Source organism: Callorhinus ursinus, unplaced genomic scaffold, assembly GCF_003265705.2.
Source record: "Callorhinus ursinus isolate GAN/ISIS: 27379988/994484 unplaced genomic scaffold, GSC_fseal_2.0 scaffold9, whole genome shotgun sequence".
Taxonomy (NCBI): Eukaryota; Metazoa; Chordata; class Mammalia; order Carnivora; family Otariidae; genus Callorhinus; species Callorhinus ursinus.
In genome coordinates, this window is record NW_027397071.1 from 48834707 (window position 1) to 48861510 (window position 26804).

Genomic DNA, 26804 nt, shown 5'->3' on the forward strand with positions numbered 1-26804 from the left:
GGGGCACCTGGGTGGCTCAGTCGTTAAGCGGCTGCCTTCAGCTCAGGTCATGATCCCAGGGTCCTGGGATCGAGCCCCGCATCGGGCTCCCTGCTCCGCGGGGAAGCCTGCTTCTCCCTCTCCCACTCCCCCTGCTTGTGTTCCCTCTCTCGCTGTCTCTCCGTCAAATAAGTAAATAAAATCTTAAAAAAATAAAACAAAACACTTGGGGGGAGTAGATGAAAGGGAACTTCGAAGGATAAAACCTTGCAAATCTGTGTGCCATGTTCTTGAGGGTCTGTCAAACACAGTTCTGTTTTCTTTTCAGGTAGAAGCATTCAATTACCTTCCCCTGAAGTTTAGGAAAGGGGAGATATTTATCACAAAAGACACAAGATGCATTTCTGTTCTTACATCTGAGTAGGCTCTAACATATTTTATTAAGCTCTATGTTTTGTGATTCTTTTCTTGAAAACCCCAAGTTTCCCCCCATCAAGAAGCTAGTGTCATCACGCAAAGGTTCTCAACCTCAGGAAACAAACTGGTGTCCCATGGAGAGATTTAATTTTCTGGAAAGACAGGAAAGTCACCCATTCTCTCCAGCAATTCAAGAACAACCATTTCTTTATTATTGACATGCATGTAGATGCTCAGCAAGGGGAGGGGAAGGGACTATGTTTCACACATTTTCTAACATTTGCTTTTAATTTTATCCATTTTCTTATATTTTTTGCATATTCAAGATGTCCAGAAACCCCTGAAGTTGACAGCAGCATCGAGGGGAGGCCTACTTTCAGTTTGGTGACTGATCTGCTAGGTTACAAAGTGAATGTAATTTGCCTTGAGGCACAAGAAGGGGAACATTAACAAATCACTATTAAACACTAAAACTGTCCGTTCATACATTTTATTTCACTAGACTGCAAATTTATACACAGTATGAAGGGGTTTCCTGATAGCACGCATATAGTTTACTTTCTGTACGGCTGAAGAACCAATTGTTTTTTACATTATATCGTTAATACCCTATCATTAAAACATTATTCAGTGAATTTTTTTTCCAACTACATATAAACGGAGATTTACCACACACACGGTGCAAGAATGCCTTTATAACATATTTGAATCACAAAATGTGAATCTAAAATACATCACTGTAATTAGAACACTACTTTAAAATTACAATGCCCCATGTTATATTAGCCAGATTTTATTTATCTCTGTATACATCACAAAGCAGTTTGGTGGGTAACTTCTTGGATAACTGGCAGCAGCTTTGAATTAGGATATCAGAAGAAATCTTTAATTAAGAACCAATCGTGAATCTTAAAAACATCTTTCTTTATGTAGTCACTATTCTCACAATCAAAATGGGACATTTAAAAATTTATAGTCTCTAACACAAGAAGAAGAAATCCATCCCTCCTTAGCTGAAGGGCCGGGGTTATAACATTAGGTTTTGTAGAAATCTAAGAAAAGCATTGTACGGGGAGTGGAAAGGAGTTAAAAAGAAACATTAAAATTTCTTTAAAAACATTTTGGATTCCTCTGTCCTCCCCACCTCTGTCAAACACAGAGAAAGAATACTGCATTGCAAATAAAGATGTGTTTCCATAAAACGATGTTCTAAAGGAAATGTATGTAAACAGGTCAGAGAGAAAGATTTCTTCATTTTCCCATTTTGTGGACTTGGGGCGGTGGGATGGTATCCGTTAAATAACAGAACTCCTAAGTTCAAAGAACCACTTCATCATACACAAAACGGCTAGGGATAACTGCTGAAAAATTCTCATGTGTCTCCTTTTCTTTCCCCCAAAGTTTGAGAATGTTTGAAAGTTCAATAAATAGTAGAAAAATAATCCTTTACTTAGAAATTTTGAGATGCATCATTTGGAGCTCAACAGGAGTTCCAGAGAGCAACTGTGGTATCTAGGTACTGCTAGGAAACCAAGCGACATCTTCAAAGCACACATTTCTCCCTGGATGTGCTGCTCGCTCACTCTCCGGCGGGGCACATTTCTCTCTCTTCCAGTTAAAGAGAGCCGAATGTTTTTGGCTCCTTGGAACATTCCTCTGGCTCAGCTTAACGAAGGTTCCCCGTGTTTCATTTAGAGGTTTCGTCTCTCTCTGTTTGGAGGTTTGCCTTCTGTTCCATTCCCTTAGCATGATGGCAGGTTCATTAATCAGGCTTCCTTCCCCTCCGTTTCGGAGCCGGCCTTGCATTTTCACGAGTGTGAGTCTGTTGTTGTCTCTCCTCTTGAAACAGGTGAACGGGCAGGAAAGGAGTTCAGTCACTCGGGACGAAGCACGGGGGCCCGTGTGCACACACACGCGCGCGCGCGCACACACACACACACGCGCCCGCGCGCGAGGGGATTCTTGCGGCAGAGTCTCTGACGCTGGCTCTTCTTCCCCTCCAGAACATTTTGTGCCTCCCAGGTCCCGTCTTCTGGCGGGGGTGAGGGGAGCGTTAGCATTCCGCGTCGACAGTGTGTACTGTCACGGCCGCCTGTAAGTGGTGGCTGTGGTGCAGTGCGGGGTGGTGGGGGCGCGGGTGGTGGAATTTGTGACTTAGGAGGGCAGCGGTCTGGGGCGGCGCGTCCAGATCCAAGTCCTCATCGTGGTTTCCCACGTCGACCCCCGCTGACAGGGGGTCGTTGTTGCACGGGGGATTTTCACTGTCCTCCTGCGGGCTCATGGTACTGTAACCTAGAAAAGGAACAGAACAGGCAGCTGAGAGCTTCCAGACGCAGGGAGCCGGGGCTTCAGATGTCTAGGGCACCGGGACATGTTCCTATCTGTGTGTTACCCAGCGGCCAACGTCTGCAGCCTGCCAGCACACGGGCAAGTGACTTATTTCCTAAGGCATCTTTTGTTAGCCATTCTTTTTCCACAATTACACGGTAAAACCACAACCGTTTTAGACATCTGAGAGAGCACAGATAAGGAAATATATATATATATATATATATATATATATATATATATATATATATACACACACACACACATACAAGCAGCCTTTTCCCAAATCCCCAAATCAACAAAAGAAAAACTAAAATCACCACACATTCCCCTCTGATCCACAGAGAACTACCACTGACATTTGGGAGCTATCCTCCTCCACCTTTCCTGGAGATCAGGATTAGGGCTGTTAATTTTATTTTAAAGAAAGGAAAAAAAAAAAAAAAGGCAGCTTCAGAAGGAAAAAAAGTAATGGGACTTGGATGGAGTTGGGGGTTGGAGGGGGAATCGGGGCTTCGACAGGCCTGAATTTGACGTCACAACACAGTGAGAACAAAAACAACGGCTACCATCAGCCACACATCTGCTCCGTGGCAGGTGCCAGTGTCCTGGGGCTCCCACACCCCAATAAGGCATGTGGTTTAACGTTCATTTTTACAGGCGAGGGAGACGATGATCAGAGAGGTTAATGAACTTGCCCAAAGTTCCACCCCATGAAACACTAACCCCACATATACCCCTGGCAACCAGCAAAGGAATCAACTATTCTCTGTGTAAGCTGGCTCACTGTATTTAAAGATTAATTTCTTTCAGTATTCTAAGTAATACATGTTTCAAAAGAAAATGGCCTTGCTGATCAAAGGATTCCATTCCAAGAACCCTGGCATGTTTTTAAATATTGCAAAAATCCCCTTTAAGAATTTTGAGAAGTGACAGCTCATTAATATTTCCACTGCATCTACGGTTAGCATCAATCAGCACTCACCCATGGGTAGCGCTAGTCACATTTGTGGCTGCAAAATTGATGTGCTTGCATACAGCCAAGCCGGAATAGTTTGTGGTTGAAAATGTATGCTCTGTGCAAAAATGAGAAAGGCAGTTCTCTGTCCTCAGTGAAACATTTCTCGAATGACAGAATTATTTAAGCCAGTCCAACCCAACAAATATTTATTGTGCACCTACTATGTATAAGATACTGTGTTAGGCAATGCAGGAGACACCAAGGTGAAAACCTGGTCCCTGTATAAGGAGCTTAAAAGCTAGTGCTTGAGAAATAAAGCCAATACAAGCACGGACCTGTTCAATTATTCATAGATACAAGACCATTACAGGGCCAGAGAAGGAGGCGATGAAACATGAATAAGAGATGTCTCTTTTCCTTGCGGATTTCACAACCGAACAGGAGACACATTTTCGTGAAGCTAGGTTTATTCTACTGCGGACAATGGTAAGAGCTATAGTTGAGGTAGAACTGAAATCTAGAACACGGAATAAACTAATTCCAGCTGAAGAATGAGAAAGGTTCACGGAAGAACTCCTATTTTAGTTGGGCTTTAAAGGATGTGCAGGAGTTTGGTAGGTGGGTAGGAGCAAGGGGACAGAGGGGCAGGCCACGGGGTGTGGCACCCCAAGGCCATTCCTACACCGCATGGCCAGGGTGGGTGCTGGTAGGTAGCTGGAGAACGCGGCAGGAGGGAGGTGGAAAAGGGAGTTACAGTCAGATTATAAAGGCCATGCTGAAGCAGAGAAAATGGAGAAAGAGCAGAACATTTTGAGCAGACTGAAAAAAAAGAGCAAGACAGTTTCTGTGTTTCAAAGAGAGTTCTGATGGCAGCTTTTTTTTAATGAATAAAAAGGAGAGAGAGGGGGACGGTTAAGAGGTTATTTCGACAGTCCAGATGAGAGATTAAGAATCAAAACTAGGGGTGTGGGACTGGACAGATTTAAAAGTATCTCAGGAGCGGAAACAAGGGAAGTTGGTAAGCTATCAAAAGTGAGGGGGTTGTGGGGGCTGCTGAGAGGTGGTTAAAGGGGACTGTGACTCAGAGTCAGGATGCTAAGACTCGGAGATCCCCAGTCTCAGGAATGAAAACGAATTTTGTTTCAGACATCTTGATTTGAGAGTCTGTGGAGATGTCTAGCCAGAAAGGCAGGAATGTTGGCCATGAGAAGTCAGGGCCGAAGAGAAGGAGCTAACTGACGTACAGGTCTATCATCACGGAGTGTCTTCTCGGTGCCAGGTCGGGGGGAGCTCACCAGAAAAAGGGGTAAAGGTGAGGCCCCAGCTCCCAAGAAACCCACAGTCAAGAAGGGGAAACACAAAACAGAGGCATACCGAAAGGAATACCAAAGCTGGTTAACTTGGCTTAGGATACCTGAGGACTCTTAAGGTAGGCCTCGTGGGAGAGAAGGTGTTCATTAGGTAAAGAGAGGGGTGGAAATGTACTGCAGGCCAGGAGATAGGCAAATACAAAGACACAGTAGCCTGAAAGTCTCTGGTGGGCTTGGGGGATGATAAAAAAGCTCAGTATGGGGGAGAAAGACGCAGGAGACACCGCTGGACACACGGGCTCGGACCAGATCAAGAAGGCCGGTCGAGCTAGGAGCTGGGATTTAGGGTAACAGGCAAGGGGGGGTAGGATGGTAGCAATGACATAAGGTGTTTGAAGAGGATCCTTGTGGCAACGAGGAGGCTGGGCAGAAGGAAGGAGGGATCAAGGCTCAGGGGACAGGAGGCCGGAGTGCTGGCCCAGGAGATGACGAGGACCTGAAGGGACAGGAGCGGTGTTAAGAGCACGTAGCTGGCTTCAAGGGACCACTGGGGTGCAGAGTCGGCTGAATGTGGTGGCCAAATGGCCTGGCCCCGTGAAGATGCCAGGAGGGCTGACATCCGTGGACAACACTGAGGGCGTCTAGGTTCAGGAGCTGGGGAAAGAGGGATGCGTTTCCTCAAGAGTACGGGATCAGGAGCCCCAGTGAGTTTCTCAGCTTGGGCCGTGCTCGGTCTGGAACGTACGACCGGACAGCAGGCTCTGAAACTCCAGCTACCAAGTGCTGTGTGTGCTTAAGCTACCACGTGCTTCACACATAGGGGACTGGAGGAGAAAATACACTTTCGGCAAAATCTCGGTGTCTTTGTTGATTATTGTTGGCCAGCCGTTCACGCTAGGCTGTCTTTATCTGCCTCCAAGTATATCCTGAATGGTTTCCCATCTCTACTCATTTACAAGCGCCCATGGTAACTGTTAACTCATTTGCACATTCGTGACAGGCCGTCTGCCTGGCTCACCACCCCCCCCAACCCTCGTCTGGCTATTGTGCTTCAGGCTTCAGTTTTTAAAGGTCTTCTCTGGGAAGCAACCCAAACCCCAGCCTTCAGCCCACATGCAGTCGGATGCCCCTTCTGTGAGTTTAAATGGCATTCTGTGCACATCTCTCTCTTAGGTTTTTACTATATAATAAACTTTAGGGCTGCCTTGTCCATTGGCAAATCCTTATTTCTGTACTCCTAATATTCCACACAATGCCTCACACAAAGCAGAACACCAAAGACACTTCGTTTTTCAAAAATCACATTACTATGCTCCCAAAGCAATGGCATTAATTATTTTGAGTTATCTATGGCTTTATGTGGTGTGACATTCCGCAGGCTCACCTAATAATGAAGACACTCCAGGATTCACTGGGCCCTGCCCAGGGCTTCCAACTTAAGGGTGCAGGGATGCCCTGAACCTGGCTGGTCATAGGCTCGGGGTGGTTCTGATGGTAGAGCTGTTCCCAAAGCAATTCAGGAGCACCCCATTTCTCCTGCTCTTGCTCTCTGATGGGAACCCCCCTAGCAGACGCTCTTCCAAAGTGAACCACTTGCTCTGGGGGCATTGCTCAACCCCTCTGTAAGTTACTCAGGCTTCCTCTTATCTCAATAATTAATAAAAATCTGGAGGGAGGGATAGCAAGCTGTAAAGGAGGAGGAAAAAGCCAAGCACTTGCTCTCACTTAACAAATGGAGTGTTTACTTAGCACCAGGCAATTCCGTTGAGTGCTGGGAACAGTGATGAATAAGACAGACTCAGTCTGACTCATGGAGGGGGAAGCTCTTTTGAAAACACAAAGGATATCAGCAAACACTTTCAAAGGAAAGATTTCTTTACTATCCAAACGTGTACACAGTAAAGTCTTTGCAAAGATGACCTCAAGCAAAAAGTAGGCTTCAGAAAGGAGGCCAGGTGTTCATTAAGAACAGAAGAGTCAAGATTAGGCTGTTGCTCTTTGGTATTCTGCTTACATATTTAGCTGATGGTTCCTGAGAAACCTCTCTTGATGGTTAGGGATGTTAGGTCCCTCTGTGGGGGTGGGGGTGGCGGTGGGAGGGGGTGGGGGTTGGGGACGACAACTCACTCTCCACCTTGTGGCCACAGAGAGTAACTGCAGGAGAATACCTGTGCATCTTTAGAAAATGGTCTCAGGGTACACTGTGTAGTTTTTGACCAGGTTTTCAAAGCTCAGCATTTGCCTTTTAAGCTTTTTGGAATCTGCTTCACAAGGAGGAAATTTCCCTTTTACAAAGAAGAAATGTGCCTTAATATACATTTGCATAAAGTTTCTAATGAAATAGTAAACACATGAATTCACAAGGAACAAATACACGTTGGAGGTTTTTAACTTAAAAATAAGCCAGTTGATAATTAGAACATGATATTTTCAGGAGAGATAGTGGGTAGAGCATATACAGAATTAAAAGCATCAGCAGGGAGTAATTTTTTAAATCACTACTTGTGAGTGTAACAAGAAACAGTCAAGTGCTGAAAAAACAATCATTCTAAGTGGTCTTAGAATATTGACAAAAATTTTTTTGTCACTTTCAAAAACGACTCCTATTTGGAGTAGTTTTTTTAATATAGAGAAATTAAAATAAGGTTCCTCTGAAACACAAAACTCTCTTGGCCACATGAAATACCACAGACACTTGAACAAAAGGGGTTTGAACTACGTGGGTCCACTTAGAGGCCGGTTTTCCAGAAATACAGGACAGTACTGTAAGTGCATTTTTCTCTTGGGGTTTTCTTAACATTTTCTTTTCTCTAGCTTACTTCGTTGTATGAATACAGTATATAATACATGTAACATACAACATGTGTGTTACTCCCCTGTTTATGTTATTGGTAAGGCTTCCGGTCAACAGTAGACTATTAGTCGTCAAGTACTTGGGGAGTCAGAAGTCATACGTGGATTTCTGACTGTGCTGTCAGTGCTCCTTATGCCCACGACGTTCAAGGGTCAACTGTATGTCTAAATAAAAATGCAGCTTGGAGTCTCCAAGTTTGGCTTGGTAACGTTCAGTTTTAATTCTTGGACTATCACAATTCTAAACCATACCATGAAAGTCTAGTCTGTTCAGTACTTACATATTTATGTATTTTATTCTTCTGAGTTTCCCCTTTGTGTATCAGACCCAAGGACTCATGTGGAAACAAGCTCACTGGGTTGCAAAGAACCACGGGGCTAGGATTTTACCAGTTCAAGGGCCAGTACCAATGCCACCTTCCCCGCTCAGGGGACGTCCATGATGTACGTGCTGATAAAAGTGAACTATCTCCCTATCTTCTGCTTTCTTCTGGGCCTTTAAGGAAGCTGTCATAGCCAGCTTTTTATCCATCTTATGAATACATGCATTTATTTACAGTTTCCTGCTAGACTGTAAATTCCTTGAGGGCAGAGTGGGTACCGAGGCAGGCTGAGCTCAACATGCCTGCCGTAAGTTATCGCATTTAATGTTTACAACTTCACCAGGAAGAAGTTTCTCTTCCCCTTTCAATCGTTAGGACACTAAGGTCCAAGTAGTCTCACTAAAATCTCGTAACCTGGGGAGACGGGGAGAGGGGGGCTCCCAGGGAGCTGTGCTTGACCCTATCTTATAAGCTCCTCCATACCCTCTGCCTCACAGAAACGAGGCCGTCCCTTCACCAGGTCCCTCCACCGGGCCCAGCAAAGAGCAGGTGCCCAATACATTCACCAAGTAGAAGAACACAGAGCTGAGGAAGAAGTGTGCTGACGAAACAATTGAATTAGATTTCCTTGTTGTAACGTGGACCTATGGCTTATTCTTGGCATCACAGGGACATGAGCACTTGATGCCACCGCTTTTAGTGACCTGCCATGCAGGCCCAGGGATAGGACAACATGCAGTTAAATGCTATTGATTTTGTGGTGCATTCAGAAGTATGTGGCATGTCAATGCTTTCCATTTCTTTTGGTGTTGCATTCTGTCTGCATGAGAAACTATTTTTCATTCCTTGGGGATAACAGGCATCCAATTATTGTGAAAAATGAAAGAAAGCAAGCCCTTAGCTAGATTCCTTAGCTTTCAGATACTGACACTGCACTCTTCCTTTTATCTAAGCTGTTGCTTCATATGCCATTTTCCTAAGACAATGGGAGAGCTAATGGAACATTGTAAACGTCACTCAGAATTCCAATTTCGTATTGAAGCAATTTCTATCTGGGGAGAGAGAGAGAGAAAGAGAGAAAGGATTCAGTATTTCTGCTGAATAAGAAATTATTTCTGTTGAACTTTAGTAGCCTCAAACCTGTTTTATTATTCAAAGGAGAAGAGACACAGAACTGCCTGGCAGAATGAATTTATGCAGGTTCAAAGGTTTTTAGGGGGAAAAAAAAGCAGAAAGTCAAAGAAACTGAAAAATTTAAGTTGTGCTTTGACTCTCCATAGAAACCTGAAGTTTCTACTTAGTTGTTGGGAACAATGTCATTCAAAGCCCAAATTAGGAGCCTCCGATTTACAAATCAGGGTTTTGGCTTCTCCTGTTTTCCAAAGGGAGTTTGAATCCCTGGCTCTCATGTAAAAGGCTGCACTGGTCTCCTTGATGAATACCCACTCGTGCATTTTTTAGCACAGGGGTGGGAGTGCACTGTTTGAAGATATCCCCCCTCTTTTTTTTTTTTCCCCAGGGTAGATGTGGAGAAAGAAGAGTCAAAAAGGTATCAATGCATTATCTACCCACTTAAAAAAGACCTGGTTCTGGGAAGAAAATAAAGATTTCTGGAAAATTAAACAACCCTATGAAAAATAAAAACATCTTCCAATTACAGGAAAGGCCCCACACTCCTGCCACTCCAACAACATGGCCGTGGTTCTCTGTGAGGCCAAGCCATGCGTCTAGGTGGCGGCCAAGTCTTCCACACAGCATGTGGACTTGATTAATTCACAGCCTGCTCAGCCTTGGTGTCTCTTCACGATCTAACCTCTACCCTTTCTGAGCATCTTAGAGCTTATACACCTTATACAACCGCCATGATTAACTCTCTACACCAGTCCCTTTGCCTCTAATATCCTTTGCCCCCAACTTTTCTTTCATCACCCTTTAGGCCCAGTGCAAATTGTTGTCTCCTTGGTGAAGCCTTCCCTGAACCTTCCAGGTAAGGCTGGAGGTCAGGACGGGGAATTCCAGAAGGAAGCATGGACTCCTGTCATATACAAAGTGTAATAACTGACAGCGCCCTTGAGGATGCTGGTGTTTGCCAACTAACAACACTGCTCAGTAGGACCAACGAGGATGCCAATTACCAAGGATCAAGCGGAGTGGTAAGCAGGTTCCATTTAGACAACGTGAATCCTTATGCATGGAGAACACCTAGAAAGCAATCTGTGTGCCCAGAGGTCCTCTCACTTACGCCTGGGAGTGCAGAGACATAATCAAAACTATGGGGTTCCTATAAACACACCATGTTGGAATGTGTCCTTTGGAAAACTATGTCAAAGTAATTAATTTGAGCACAGAACAGGAGGGAGAAGTGTGGGTGTGAGCAATGGCCCACAGGAGCCCAACGGGTTCCTCAGAAGGAACTAGACCTTACCATGATCGCTTTCTGTTCCCGATCGACCCCAGTAGCGACGCCTCCTTTCTGGGCTGTGTGCGTGTCGTTCGATGACTGCAGCTATAAACCTAGTATTGCTGACTGCGGGAAGCAAGGACAGTTAGTCACTCTGATGCCAGCATCTTTATTGTATCAAGCACATTTGCTCTGAGCAGGCTCAATCACACGTTCGGGGGAGCTATTCTTTGGAGAGAGAGAATAAGTAATTTTTTTAATTGTGAGGATTAGCGGCAGTAAGAGGCCCCTGATTACAGGTCTCCAACGTGCATTAAGAAGATATGTTCTATAGAGTCGAACGCCAAGGTATGTATCTTTAATGGAACTCTATTTTGATAAAGAAATACTCCTCCCCCACCCCACCCCGAGGTATCTACATTTTAATTCCTCGAGGGATTAAAACAATGTATGCCCAATGATTGCCTTTCTGAAATAATACTATGCTGGAAAGCAAGGAGGAGGAGAAAGAAAAGGTAGGGTGAGGGGTTTTAGGCCAAAGCACTTCATGCAAAAAGGAACATCCTGGAATCTTTTAAGATTTTTCTAAAACAAAGCAAGCACCTACGCTTATTCCTAATGAAAATGGGGGAGGAAAAGCCCCAGTCATGTCAAAGATTCTGAAATTCTAATATAAGCCAAAAGGATGTAAGAAAGAGCGTCTACCGTGGGTTAGCCTCCTGCCAGCACATTCCACAGTGAGGCGGCCTGAGTACTCACTGATGCCTCTGTCCTCTCGGCTCTCATCATCCCTTTCATCTCTGTCATTCTCCAGGCTGGACATACGCACGGACATTTCTACCCATCATCAAAAAGAGAGAAACAGGACTATTTAATCAAACAAAATCACCCGCTTCAATACCCTACGGAGCGCTCGTTTGCTGGCTGCTGACAGCATTCCATCAAGAATGAGTCCAAACTTGGAAGACAATAAACTGATGTCCCATCTATTTTATTTTATTTTTAAGGAGGAGGGAGCAGGAATCAGAAGAGGGAGGACCAGAAGTGAATAATCAAGAGAGGCACCTGAGGTTAACTTCTGAAGAAAGGAGAAAATAAATTGATAGAGGCTAATGAATCTTTAATTCTCTACTAATGTACCTGAAACAGAAGGAAGGGGTCTGAGGCCATGGCTAACTGTGCTGATGAAATGGGGTTACAAAACCCTATCAAAGGCCAGGCATAAGGTTTACATTGGATGATAGTCACATCCTGATCAAGGGGCAATCCTGGTACCCAAATCTTACCAGGGGGAAGGAGCTTTGTGATTAGCCCTGTTACTCCATCAGAAAACATTATCCCAAGATCTTCCCTCCTTCCCCCTCATCAAGACTGTGGCCACAGTGAAACAGTCCAACATCAACCTGTCCGTACTGCTGAGCAAAGTGGCTCCCGACCAAGTCCAGGAAGAATGGTGAGTGAGCCTTATCTCCATAAAGGTCAGGTTAGCATATCCCTGACAGCTTTTAAGGAGGCTGGGGATGGCCATTCAATGGTTTTGTCCTCGCAAACCAGCACAGATACCACATTTAACTGTTGGAATGGAGACCATGACTGCAGGTTATTCATTTTGTTTCTGACTTCAATTACTTCTCTCATCTAAGAGATGTGATTGTTGCTTTGAACGTGTTCATTCACAGTATGTAATAATAGCAGCAACAGAACGGATTCATGGTCCTGCCAATCGTGGCCTGGGGGATCTTTGCTCCGCCTGTCTGGAACAGCAGAGACAGCACTTCGGAGCCGAGGGAAGAACCAAACTTCCCACTCAGCATCCCAGCTCCCCTGACTGGCTTATTCCAGAGGCGGACTGCGGTAGGCTAATGCTGCAGAAGAGGAGAGAGCATCTAGGGCTTTTCTGGGGAATCAAAATGAAACTTGCAGGGTTTAGATACTGAAGAATGAGCCATGGGCTAAAGGAGGAAAGGAGGCTTTGGGGACTTGCGAATCCTACTCCACGGAAGCGGAAATCGCAGCGCTGTTCTTCTGAGTGCTCAGCGGCTTGTGTGATCGGTTGCTGTCCTTCCAGCTTCGGAAGGACACGAGGGAGGCTGCGGCCTCCTGGGGGAGCGTTGGATTCATTTGGAGCTCACCTTGGGCAGCCAGAGGAGACATGTGCTGATGACTCCGGCGATGAATCTGATGGCGGTAGGCATACACAGCAAGGACCAGGACCATGATGCAGCCCATGATGCCTCCGGCCACGGGACCCACGGGGGCACTTTTAATCATGTTCAACGTGACCACCTCATCACCTTTGTTCAAATAAACAAACAGATGTCCCTCGTAACGATTTCCCCAGTGTGGCAGGAAGTGAGGACCGGGGTAGGGTGTGGTGGAGACAAGGGCAGCTACTCTAAGTCTTGAATGTGTCAAAGAGAACCCACCAGAACATGTGAGTAGGGGCTTCCTTTAATCCCTGGTTCTCAACTGAAATGTTGGTTGCTTGGCCCAGCAAGAGCAGCCCCGGCAAGGACTACTAAAAAATCAGTGAGGAGACGAGAAGCACTTAAATATGGGCTGCCCAGGGCCAAGAGCCTCGCTCCCCAGGGTGTGGGCTCCTCTTGAAAGAGAAGTCATGTCGTACAGAGGTGAGGGCAACGCAAGCCTCTTGGCACAGATTTATTGTATCTGGTGTCCTTTATGCCAATGGATCTGTCACACAACCCCTAAAAAAGATCACATTTCAAAGCTTATGGATTCCCTTTAAAACACTGATTGCACCCCCATGCAGGAGACTGCAGGTGGACATATAAAGGGATGTCTTAGAACAAGGTCACTTCGACTGTGTCCTCACCTGGTTCAGGGGTAATATGTGAGCTCAGGACCCTTCCTCACCTAGGAGGAGCTTTTCTTTTGCAGACAGGTTAATGTGGGGAGATGTTAAAAAAAAAAATAAAGGTTTAAGTAGCTCACCTGCTGGGTAAGCTTTAGGACCTTGAGCTAGCTCTAGAAAGACACTGAGAAAATCTTAGTGGAGGTAGGCAGGTGGAATTTTTGAGGTCTTGCGGCCTGATCCCAGACATATTCCTCCCTACAGGGTCCCTGTCCCTCACCCTAAGCTACCCGGACCACATTAGGTAGCTCTGGCTTCTGTTGACCCCAACCCCTTAAGTACGGATTTGGAGCCACAAGACTCCTGCTTTGCAAACATCGTAAGGGAGGGAGGGCCGCAGCAGGAGACGGCCACGCACTGGTCACTCCACCCATCGCTGGCCCTGTTTTTCTGACAGCTGGGACTCACATTCAAACAAACGCCACAGTTCAGCCACGCGGAAACCAGGCCTGATGCTTCTCAGAACAAGCTTTATGGGAATGGATTCCAGGCTTGTAAAATTTGGCAGGAATCATGGCTGGTTACCCTGCACAGAATATCTGGCCAGCTTTGGAGGTAATTATCTGCCTTGGTTTTGTAACTAAAAACTACTGGCAAAGGAAAGAGGAAAATGGGGTAGGGGATCATTTTTAAGAGTTTTGTCCTAGTGTAGAGGCCAAAAAACAAAAAAAACCAAAAACGTATTCAAGAATCAAAATAGTCCGGGTTCCCAACAAACATACCTATCGCTCCCATGTCATCCACGTAAGGACTTTTGGCTCCCACGATTCCCCCGAAACATTCTTTCTGGGGTGCACAGTAGGATTTGTCCAGGTGAGTCTTTCCATCACTGTCCACCATGCACCATTCACAGTCCAGCACACCAAAGCAGTCCCTGCCAGAAAGACGATGCTGAGTGTTCAAGGAAGCAGGGCTGGGCAGGGGACAGCGTATGGACTTGGGCATCAGACAGCTCTCAAGAGCTCCATCACTTACTAGTGCTGTAAGTCCTTGAGCTTTAGTTTCCTTTCCTTATAAAAGAAGGATAACAACAGTCTGCCAGGGGATAGCTGTTTTATGTCTCTCAACAGCTTGGAAATGAGAGAAATAAAACCGTTCTCCCTGTGGATCATACCACAAAATCCACACATCACAGATTAGTGCAGGATTATCCCAAATCATCTTACAAGACCAAATGGCCCCAAAGTTTGTTAGACTTTGTCCTGACCCCAAGTGTAGGGTCATTTAAAGAAAAAAAAAAAAAGGAAGGAAAAGTGGTCAAATAAATTGGGGAAATACTAGATCCATTAAACAGGTTTCCTTACTGCCAGTTTCTTAGAACTTTTTATATGTTAAGTGCATTATGACTTTCTAAGAGGATGTGTGCAGGGTTTCTCAAATTTAACTAATTTTGAGTTACTGCCCAACATCCCAAATTCATCTATCTGATGCCCGACCATTCCTTTGCTAAAACATGCACTAAAAGTAGAACTGGCTGCCCCTTCCACCCACTGACTGTTTAATCAAATGGCAACCTGCAATCGCAAGAAACAAATCACCCCACTCCCACCCCTGTAGTCCACCACAGACACTATCCCCATGACGGCTAGTCCCAAACATCCTAGAGAGGAGGGAGAGGGAGTAGGGGACATGCAGTTTTGGTTCTCAAAGCTACCATGAAACCTACCTGCTTTCTAAGAAAGCAGAATCGATGAGCTATGGTGTGTCACACATAGAGCTGGGTTCTGGTTCAGGAACCCAAGAGATTCCCCCCCCTTCGCCCTTGCTTCTTCGGGCCAGGTCCCCTCTCATGCCTTTATTCCAAGAGTAACTTTCCCGTCCACAGATGAGGTGACTAACATGCAATACAAATGCCAAGTAGCTACAACTACTTGGAAACTGGACAACATTAAGTCTGCTGGATAAAAGGCTCATAGGAATCATTTTTGGGTCTGAAAAACTGGTACACCTTTAAAAAATATCAAGAAAGAGAATTCTAAATACCAGCTGGAAAAGCCCAATGAGGCTGCTAGTCACCATTCTTTACTCGGTTCTACTCCTGCAGTGATTGTGTCGATGTAAACGCAAGCACTGGGCAAGGCTTACCCGCTTTCCATCCTCTGGCTGCACCGACTGTTGACACACTGGTGAAGGGCATCTTGCAGGCCAGGGTCAATAGCTGTGTATGTCACTGGCTCCTGGTGGACCTCGCAGCTTGGGTTTCTAGGCAGGAGCAAGTCTGGAGGTTAGGACCAACACCGCTCACATTCCAAACTCATCATGCCCCTGGCCCTTGATAGCGTCACACAGATCTGGGTTTGAATCCTGGCCACTTAACTAGATGTAACCTTGGGCCAATCATTTAACCACTCTGAGCTTCAATTTGTTCATCTTTATGTACAATAATTTATATAGATATATAAAAAGGAAGTCATAAATATTCCACAAAACAGGAATGTATATAATCAGAAGTGAAAGTTATCTCCCTGACTTACCATTCTAAATCATTCTTTTCCAAGGTAATCACTATTAACAGTTTAATGAGGGTCCCTTTAGACATTTTTTTCTATGCTTAAACATACACCTGTATATCAGCACACACAGGATTCCTTCATTTAAGTTCTAGAGAAGGGATTTACCCCAACTTATTTAACTGTGGTCTTAAGATTTGTCACTAATAATATGAAGAACACTAGGTTAGGCGTAAGCATGTGCGCATGAAAGGTACCTACAGATTTATCACAGGGTTAATTTGAAAACAAAGTGACACAATGTGCATAAAGTATCTGATGCGTGGCGGACACTTAGTGAAATGCTTGCAATAGTCTCATCGTTTTTGTGTGGACCACAAATAATTTTAAACATTTTCACAGCATTTGAATGTAAACCTGAAAGAGGACTTCATTTTAAGGCTTGAAATCTGACTCGGGGAACAGTTATTGGAATGAATCACCTTCTTATACCACAACCCAAAACAAATCTATAAAGGAGGCTCCCAGGGTGCCTGGGTGGCTCAGTTGGTTAAGCGACTGCCTTCGGCTCAGGTCATGATCCTGGAGTCCCAGGATCGAGTCCCGCATCGGGCTCCCTGCTCGGCAGGGAGTCCGCTTCTCACTCTGACCCAACCCCCTCTCATGCTCTCTCTCTCTCTCATTCTTTCTCTCAAATAAACAAAATCTTAAAAAAAAAATAAAGGAGGCTCCCAGTGTGTACAACATATATATTACACATATTTATGTACTATGTATGTTTTACCGGTTCTCTGCATTGGTGAGGTTGCCGGTGCACTCATTGACCTCTAGAGGGCACTCACAGGGACATTCGCATTCATTTTGTTCCATTCTGAAGGGCAAAAGGAAAATCACTATGCAGAGGGTCACTGACAAACTTTTTATACTGTACACGTACCAGAAGAAGGAAAACAGAAGACACTGTGAGCTAGTTAAAAGAGACAGTCAAAGGGAAGTTGCACTAAAGGTTTAAATATATAATTGGCTTCAATCCACGACTCTTCAGCAAACTGCACAGCTGGAAATACCTCAGTAACCAGGACCTCCCTCTTCTCCGGGACACACCCCTGTGCTTTCTGTTTATTTTGCAGATGCCGCTATAAAATGCCTGGCATCGGTTCAGATAGTCAACAGTGGGGTAACGAGAGCCCCATTGCATTTTTACCGGTGACAGTTGAGACAGAGCCGATCCACCATGCTACAAGCACAGAAGGCAAGAGAGTCGCACGTTTCATTGACGATGCCAACGAACGCATTAGTTCCTGGGATCCTCGCCAGTCTGTACTTAGAACAGTGGCTGCCATGCACGAGGTTCGTCAGATCTCCCTGGAGACAACGGAGGTGTCAGAAGTAACAGACAACAATGCAAAGATTCAGCCCCGCCATGGTGAAAACAACCCTTCAACCACCTGCTGAAAATAGCTTACAATAAAACTTTATTTCTGACTACAAAAGTAATACAGAGTCACTGTAAGTTGGAAAAGAGAATTTTTTTCTTAATACCATTGGAGATCAATTCCCAATTCCCACTTAACAGTTGTGTATATATTATTTATTCTTTTATCTATGCTTTTTATAGCTGTTCTTGTAATCTTTTTAAACACATTACAATACATCATAACATGAAAATAAGTGCAAGAAACAATGAAAGACAACTTTTGGGTGAGGAATAGTTTAAAATGCATTCAAAGGCACACCTAATCCACCAGAAAATGTGCATTCCTTGCCCCACCTTCGATAACAAACCTCTGTTCTTCTAGAATAAAATTTAAAAAAATTTAAAAACTCGTTAGGAATCCAGTTTCCTGCTTCCAGAATATTTAAATATTAAATAATATTTAATAAAACAGAATATGTAAATAACTAAAGCAAGCATCCATTTCTTCATTCTATGACAAGAAAATGTGATAGCCAGTCTTGAAATGCCAGATTGGTCTACCATACAGAAAACCAAAGATTCAAAAGCAGCATTGTGAAGTTGAGTATGGTCCTTCTTTTCTGCATGTGTGTCCAATGCAGTAGGCCAACTAAGTAATCCCATGCTCATTTCCATGCCAGTCATCCCTTATATGTGCGTGGTGAGGATAAGCCGAACTCTGAGAATCATGGCACTGAATGGTTTCTTAGAGGTCTAGATGAATTTTCCACTGCCTGGAAGATGCCCACCTCTACTATATCAGCAATCATATAGGCCTATCATCCTGTTAGCTCCACTAGCCAAAAATGCTCCAGTTCCATTTTGGAATAACTTGAGCTGTTAAGAAATTATTCTAATTCATCTTCCACTAAAATTTTGCGTTTCTGAACAATTCTCCTGGAGTAGTCTGGCTTTGTCTGCTGAAGGCTCAGGAAGTCAGTGTACAAATAGTAGAAGATACACAGAGGAAATCAGACTTTCCTAGAACAACCATACCTGGCAGCTTCTTCTGATCACACTTCAAGTGTGTCAATGTCTCCTTTAAGGAGAGTGTTCCTTAGAATGGGGCAAAGTCCAGAGTCATGACGAGTCCCTTTGCTCTGAAAGCACTATCCTATTCATCTATTCATTTTTTAAACTCTTCTGTTCTCCAATTGTTTTTGCAACTGCTTTTTTGAGAGTAGGATTTTTCAATCAACCCAATGCATCTTTAAAGTTTTTAATTACATATTTCATGATATAAATACCTTTTCTAAATAAAGAGCTTCCTCGTGAATAACTTTTTGAATGTTGGTTCTGCCATTACCCATTTTAGTTCTTTCCCAGCTAAGATTATTTGCAAATTAATAAGAATATTCTTAAGGATCTTAAACCATATCTAGGTAAGTTTGCAGTTACCTCGGATCAAATACTTAGAGTACTCTAAGCTACAAAAAAGAAGTTATTTTTAGATGATCTACATGAGAGTTCCCATCTAACTGGGTGGATGACCAAGAAATGACCTAATTTGGCCTTAGGAATTTAAGGAGGCTGCAGGATCTCCGAGAGACAGGAAGAGGGGAACACATGGGGCTGCACATATTTACATAAGAGTGTGGGAACAGACTGCTGCAGACATTTCAAAGGGTTTCGGCTGGGTGAGTCTTTAAACAAACAAAACCAAAACAAAACACCAAGTGTGAGACCTTAAAACATTCACTTCTCCACTCTGGGCTTTACACCCCATCCTGGTCCAGCTGGGGAGCTGGACTGAGGTCCTGTTCTATCATTCTGTAATTCTCAGGCAATGAAACAGCCAAGAGTCGTACTCAGATATTAACTATGATTCCGTTTCCTATTCCACGGTGGGACGGGATGTGAGAACGCAAGGGACCAACTTACCACAAGGCTGGTGTTGAATTTATAAAACCTCTGGACCGTTCTGTCACTGAAGCTGTTGCACAGGTTTTTCTTTACAAAGTTTGGGTGGTTCAGGATATCGTTTGCTACCAAGGGCTCCTAGCAAGGTCAAGCAGACAGAAGACACAAGCCATGTAATTAATGAGTCACAGGCTGTGGGAGCACTGAGCTATCGGCTTCGCAACAAGTACCTTGTGGGTAATATGCTGTTGTTCCACAGGTGCGTGTCCTTTGGGGTCAATGAGGGTTGGATGCGCCACCAGATAACCCCTGTCCTCCATTATGAAGCACCTGTGCCAAAACAAGGGACATCCCTCAGTAATACAAACTTTCTGCACTTTCAGAGAGCATTTATCTTATCCCCCAAATTGCATTTATCTTGGTAAAACCTCACTGAAACAAATTTACTGAAGGTCGCCTGGCAGGCAGGCAGACAGATACGTTATTATTTTTTTTAAATGAGGGTGGGGCTTGAACTCACAACCCTGATCAAGACCTGAGCTGAGATCAAGAGTCAGACACTTCATCAACTGAGCCACCCAGGTGCCCCAACAGATACATTATTCTTGAGCTGATAGATTACCCAGTATACAATTTATGGTAACAAAGTTACACCTGACTCTGAGGCTACCTACCTAGTTCCTACAGAATGTGTCCACTTAGTTGGAGGAGGATGGACTCAAAAATCTTTTGCAAGGATATGTAAGTGGCAAGTTTATTCTTTCTTTCAGAGGAGGAAGACTCTGAATGAAGTGGCCTTGGGTATTTACAGGTGCAAACTTTAAGCCATACAATTTCTTCTTTTGATGATAAATAAATATGAAATACAAACTTCCGGGGCATGCAAAAATATATTTGATGGAAACACTAAATAAGCAAAGCTAGAACTGCTCTAACCAAGCCTATGCACTGCTCTATTTTATTCTGCATGTTGTTGTAACACTTTGCTATGAATCCTGCATTTCCCTATTAAGGGCCAATGAAATTTAGCAGTGATAGGAAGCAGGGGCCATGAGAGTGAAATAAGAAAGCTATTTTAAAAGAGTGTCCTGCATTAAATCAAGGGAATAACCTGGCTTTGATCAGACACGTTCTTTTGAAATTAGGAAGTGAAGACTCTTTTAGTTCCATGAACCTGTTTCTGAGGAAATGTAAAAGGGAACAGTCCAAGTGCCTGAAATTCCCACAAAGACTTTGGCTTAATAACTAAGTTAACATCTAAAGTACCTTCTGGGCTTTCTAGCACCCAAGAGCTGGGAAACCTCTAATTATTGACTCAGAGAGAAATAAGCGCTTTCAGAGAATTCTGTGCCACAGTTATTCTCCTTGTTACGAGACAAGTCTGTTTGTCTCAATCATAAATTGCATGCAGCTTAGAAAAATGAAAGAACAAAAACCTTCGTAATTGAACTCCCAGGCCATGGACTGAATTTCTGGTCTTGACCCTGACAACGTGGATGCCATTCAACCAGAGACATCGGACATCATTTTCTTTGCATTTTGCAGCTAGATAGGAAATGGTGTCCCTGAAGGGCTTACCTGATTTTGTTGCCACCATCTTGGTTGCAAACTGGTAATAAGTCCATCAGAACCTTGTAGAAGTATCTAAGTGTGAAGTCGATGCCCATCACAGCCACAGTATGCCCGGAAGACAGCTGTGTACTTCATGTGAAAAAGATCAGGGAGAACAAGAGGCACATCTTATTTAAAGGTAAAAGTTACATTCAGTCATAAGGACGCTGTATGGTATTAGAAATATATGCCTACTGTTTCTCCACATCTTTCACCCCTATAAAAATGATCAACTAAATGACTGACTTGGCACAATACGGAGATTTGCTGAGAGGAAAACTTAAGGCTAAAGGTAGAATTTTCTAGTAAGACCAGTCCAAAATACGGGCAGCTATGGAATATGGCTAGCCCTGACTTTACATGTTCAGTGGCTGGACTACCCTTTGGCAAGAATATGGGAGTGGCAGGAAGAGGCATCAGTGGGAGATTGGATGCATGACTACTATGGTTCCTCCCAGCAAGGAAACTCTAGACAAGGAACCTGAGTGATCCCTTTAATTATTTCCCTCATTTTACTGATAAGGAAACTGGGATCTCATAAAGGTTAACCGACTAGTGTAACATCATACAAAACTCAGTAAAGAACTAGGTCTCATTTTCTTTCTATGACACTAAGGTTGGCTCTACTCAAAACACAGCTCAGATTCTAGAAAGAAACTCACCTCGTTCACAGGCTAGTTCCTTCTCCAATCTAAAATTCTACCCTCAGAAAGATGAGCACCAAAGAGGATAAAGTTGGGTAGTACCACATGGTGCTTGCTAAGCCTTTTGCTCTGGAATCAAGCAGATCTGGGGTCAAATCCTGGCCCCTCTAGGTTTCCATTGGTGTGGCTCCTGGGAGGCTACTTAACCTTTCCAAGACCCAGTTTTCTTATGTGAAAATGGGCAGAGTAGTATCTACCTCACAAGGCTGTCATTGGACTTAAATGAACCAGTGTGTTTATAGTGCCTAGCAAGCTGCCTAACCTATCCAAAATACCCAACAAAAAGCAGTTACTCTAAAGAAAAGCAACCAGGGCTTAAAGCTCAGACCTGGACAGAGAGTCAACTTATTGTTCTTCTAAAGAAATGCTCGCTATATAAGAAGCATGGACTTCTCACGAGGAACCTTGGTTCTTTCTAATCTATGATCACGGGCATTTGGAGGAGGTTTGGGTTATTTGGCCAATGAGCTCCTGTACCTTTGTGGCTGGGAATTTGCAGGGTTTACCCAACGTGGGACATTACAGGGGCCCGTCATTACTATCACACACCTGCCTGATTTCTTATAAAGTACCAACAGAAAAATGGGGCTGTTATAGACAAAAGTCTTAAAAATAGTAACTGGAAAGCTCAGAAGAAACTTCCCAAAGTAAAATCATCTTTTGGAAAATCAAAACTTGGGAGTGAAATTAGCTTTGTTATGTAGACAACTGTCCCCCTCTGGTTACTGTCAACATCAATACTAACATATCATTCCCAATCCTCAACCCGCCCTCCCCCGCCCCCCCCCCAAAAAAAAAAAAACAAAAAAAAAAACCCTTGAAAACCATCAGAAAGGACCTTGACCCACAATGAAATTTCTGTCAGAGCTTTGCTGTCAAAATTGTGTTTGGCATGAGACGAAGGGGAACCATGTTGTGAGGTTATCTCTGAGAGGCTATTGCCTCAATAAGATCTTTCTATTGTTCTGCTTGATTTCTTTCACTTAGCATAATCCCCTCCAGTTCCATTCATGTCGATGCAAATGGTAGGTACTCATCCTTTCTGATGGCTGAGTAATATTCCAAGCAGAGAAAGACAATTATCATATGGTTTCACTTGTATGTGGAACATAAGGAATAGTGTGGAGGACCGCAGGGGAAGGGAGGGAAATCTGAAGGGGGAGAAATCAGAGAGGGAGATGAACCATGAGAGGCTCTGGACTCCACGAAATAAAGTGAGGGTTGCAGAAGGGAGGGGGGTGGGGTAATCGGGTACTGGGTATTGAGGAGGGCACGTGTTGTGATGAGCACTGGGTGTTATACACAACTAATGAACAGTTGAACACTATATCAAAGACTAATGATGTACTATATGCTGGCTAACTGAACATTAAAAAAAAAAAAAAACCTTAAAAAAAAAAAAAAGCTTTCTATTGTTACTGAAGCCACTTAAATTCTACCATGGAAGAAATCCAAGACTCGGTTACCTTACACGGCATTTGTTTTTTTCAACAAATAATGTTTTCCTGAAGTATCAGTCCAAAGAAGTCTAAACCTCTCTTACTTGTCCAGGAAAGAGCGAGGCGTCTAAACAGCAGGCACCATTATGATAATATTTACTGAGTGTACACAATTTACAGGTGCTCTGGTGGGCATTTGAATACATCATTTCAATTATTTCTCACAAAGACTTTATGAGGCATTATCATTTCCAGAAAACTGAAGCTTGGAAACATTAAGTATTTGGAAGTGGAAGCAAGAATGTAAGCTCAGGGTCTTCAACTTCAGAATATATTCCTAACCAGTATGTTATACTGCCTCCGTAGAGATGCAGGACATTCAAGAGTGTCCAAGCCATTTTACATGATCTATTCAATTTCCTGTGGCCATGTCAGGAAGGAATTAGAGTTCCCATTTTATAAATGGAAAATCAGGCTTAGAATGGCTAAAAGACTTAAACAAGACTGACCACCTTTTACTTATGATAGACCAGTTCTGGCTCTTCCTACGAGAGAGGACTTGGTGAAAAATGCAACTCAGGTTTTTCTGAGACAAGTTAATTTTGTTTCTAAACTTCCCCTGTGTAACTGCTATCTGCTCCAATGTGATTAACATGCTGAAGGAAAAGCATGGACATTGCCCATGTAAGCCTAGCATTCATATTTTTACCTGCATTTCGAAAATGTACAGTTACCATAGCAACTCATAAAGAATACCATAGAAGAGTCAAACCACGCCTACATTTCAGGGTACAAAGGACCATGCTGTTTGCAGCACTTCTGTGAGATTTTCACTGCCAAAGACTCATCTGACCAGTCCCTTAATCGCTGATTGTACTTCATCGTCTCTGCTAGCATTAACATTCTCCAAACAATGCACACTTAGACTCTCAGGCTATTAATCATGCTCACGGAAGAATCCCAGGGCAGTTACTAGGATAAGTGAATGCTGAGTTAGAAAAGCCCCTCCCCAAGCTATCAGCTATCACTTCTGAAAACCAAGGCTGAATGAGAGTGCTTCGTGACTAGCTGAACACTAGCTTAAGCTCTCTTTTCTGACCTATTAAAATGCCAGAGGTTTAAGGTAGACATAGCATGATATTAGAAGTAATTGTCACTTATTTGGGACTGGACATTGTCAAGTCCAGTGCTAAACACTCCAAATGCATCATGTGTCATTTTCATTGTATCAGTTCAACACAGGCATGGTCACCTGTTACATAAATGAGGCTCTGAGAACTCATGGAACACAATCATAATACAGGTATTTCACATTTATCAAGCACTTACCATGTGCCAGGCACCATTCTAAGAGCTTCATGTATATTATTTAACGTAATCCCTAATCATTTGAGATAGGCCTATTAATATCCCTCCTTCATAGGTAAGGGAACTAAGGCAAAAAGGAACTTGTTTACAGTCAGAGAGGCAGTAAATGGCAAATACACTTTTTCAGAGTAGGATCACAACTCAGGAGGAGGTTAGGTTCTCAGGTTGGTGCATGAAACCAAAATCACCGGTGATCGCTTGAAAAAAGTACCTTTTGCACAGCCCATCTATCAATACCTCCATTAAAGCTACAGTCGCTTTGGCTGACAACCAGAAGTGCAGTTGACTTGTATTCTAAACTATGATGAGTGAAAAATACACAGCCCTAAATAATAAAAGCATGCTCAGTGATAAGGCAGATGTTCAAATGATCGAGTCCATGGGACTACATATTGATCAAGGCAAGAGCAGATACCTATTCCCGGAATACACTCTCACTGAGTGACTGGTGGAGAGAATCCAGGATTGAAGTGGCCATTTTCCACTCTTGTTAAAGTCAAACAGCTAAACTTGTATAGATTAAGCACACTATAAAAAGTAGCCAAATAAGGGAAGTGAACTGAAGGTTTCTCTAACTTGAAATCCCATCATATTTGCATCATGCTTCATTTGGGCTGACACCATAAATATTTATAAATCAGCTAAGTGAAGCTTCTCCCACCCATCCAAATTTTAACAAAAACATGTACACAAATGTAAAAGAGCGTTAAAGTCTGCACCTCCCTGTGGCCACGTCTTCCCCCTGCCCCCACCACAAGGTATACTGTATAGAAGTAAAAGATAATAGCACTTGATATCGAGTGGCAGGTGTCAGAGCCTGATGGAACAAAAACCAAGTAAGACCCACACAGGCAGTCATTCTCTCCCTGCCACTCCCACCCCCAAGATCTGAAGCCCAGGGCTGGCCCACTGTCATTGTCATCAAAGACCAAGGTGACTGCCTGCTCCTCAAAGAAACCACCTTTGTTTACTTTTTCCCAACTGATGAGACTACATGGGAGAGATGGCAAGTCTCCTATGCAGGCAAGAGTAGGTGTATGCCTGACAGATGGTCTGTTAAGGAGAACACTGAAAAGTTCTGTTCTAAACGAGTATTTACTTGTTTAGATGTGACAGAGCCACACAGATACCATGCCCTGCAAAGCAATCACTATTTGGCTGGCGGCAGGCCCCTGCTTTCCATGGAGACACAGGTCATGATATTGAAATTCCAACACAGTACTGTTTCCCAATTCTTGCTCCCAAGGAACTTGTGTTAGAAGAATTCTCCTGAATGTCAATCATTTGATATATAATGAGCACCAGTGAAAAGCATAAAGTTAAGCAAGAAAAAATCTGTCTCCTGTAAATTTTAAGGCATCATTACAGGTCCCAGCCAAAATATGGGCTTTCTTCGTTGCCAGGGGAAAACACCTATTTGTATAATGAAGGGATTAAAACAACACGTGTGACTTGCCTTTCTACCCAACGTTTCACTGCCATTTGTAGCTTAAATACTGAAACCTCAAAGGCCTGAAATACAAAGCACCCAAATTATATTTACAATGATACTGACATTTAATAGCATTCTTGGAAAATCAATTTGCAAAATGCCTTTTTAGTTTTCAAGAGACAATATAAGGACAAAGTGACAATAACCACAAACTCCGATATCATTCTAAAAAGTTATTCTTCTAAAAGAAGATATTCACACTCCAGGTTGCCTCCCATCAAAGGTCATGCTTTTGCCACTAATCCTTGGTTGTCTACCGGACTTCCGAATTTTCAAAATATTCTTGACGTGTTTTAAAAAGGACTAAGAAATTAAAGTATTACCTGGATGAATGGATTGTGTGACTGATGGTTACTACATAGCCAGCTCCTCCAACATCTAAGTAAGGGCCAGTCAAAGAAATCAAACCTGGATTAGCTACTGCATGGAGATACCTAATGGAGACAAGAGAAAGTCGCGTTATTTTAGGGTATGAAAAACTACTCTGTAAATGTCAAAGAGAAGTGAATGTTTAACTCTACAAAGTATTTATTATAAATCGTGCCTATGTTACATTAGAGTTCAAAAGGATTCCTATCTTTTATCTCTGACTGTAGCAACACAAGAGGTCAAGAAAATCTGAACTTCTTCTGTAAGAGACACTCAACTCAGTATACATTTGAGCTTTTCATAAGATCTATGGGATAGATGTTTTAGACTAATATAAAAAGAAATCAATAAATAATGTAGAAACAAATCCAATTTGGCCCATGAAACTGCCCCCCGGATTGGTACGGACAGTACAAATGACAGCCAACTCACGTGTGACTCAGTTACTAAGCCCACAAGACCGGAAATCCTGTTTTTATGCCCAAGTTGACCCCTCCCCCCATGATACACCCTGACTAGCTTTTGTTTTTGAAAACCTGAGTAAAAATGAAGCCCAGAGGTAAAAAGAAAAAAAAAAAAGGATTTATATTTATTTTTCATAGGTCATA

General features: G+C 43.4%; 1 protein-coding gene across 4 annotated transcripts in view; it reads right to left on the bottom strand.

The window, feature by feature from the left end:
• Positions 1–414: 414 nt before the first annotated feature.
• CACHD1 (cache domain containing 1) overlaps positions 415–26804 on the bottom strand; it is a 208569-nt gene continuing 182179 nt past the window's right edge. For 2 of the 4 annotated variants that reach the window (XM_073896600.1, XM_073896601.1), the window contains 12 exons: positions 26151–26261; positions 20792–20914; positions 19444–19543; positions 19235–19351; positions 17102–17262; positions 16682–16768; positions 15533–15649; positions 14170–14321; positions 12705–12866; positions 11332–11409; positions 10597–10698; positions 417–2688 (listed from right to left, as the gene is read on the bottom strand). In XM_073896600.1, coding sequence (XP_073752701.1) covers positions 2450–2688; positions 10597–10698; positions 11332–11409; positions 12705–12866; positions 14170–14321; positions 15533–15649; positions 16682–16768; positions 17102–17262; positions 19235–19351; positions 19444–19543; positions 20792–20914; positions 26151–26261 — 1549 coding nt within the window. In that variant the 3' untranslated portion in view covers positions 417–2449. Of the gene's footprint in view, positions 2689–9100; positions 9224–10596; positions 10699–11331; positions 11410–12704; positions 12867–14169; positions 14322–15532; positions 15650–16681; positions 16769–17101; positions 17263–19234; positions 19352–19443; positions 19544–20791; positions 20915–26150; positions 26262–26804 lie in introns of all 4 variants that reach the window. The other 2 variants (XR_012379441.1, XM_025871769.2) reach the window with 2 other exon arrangements.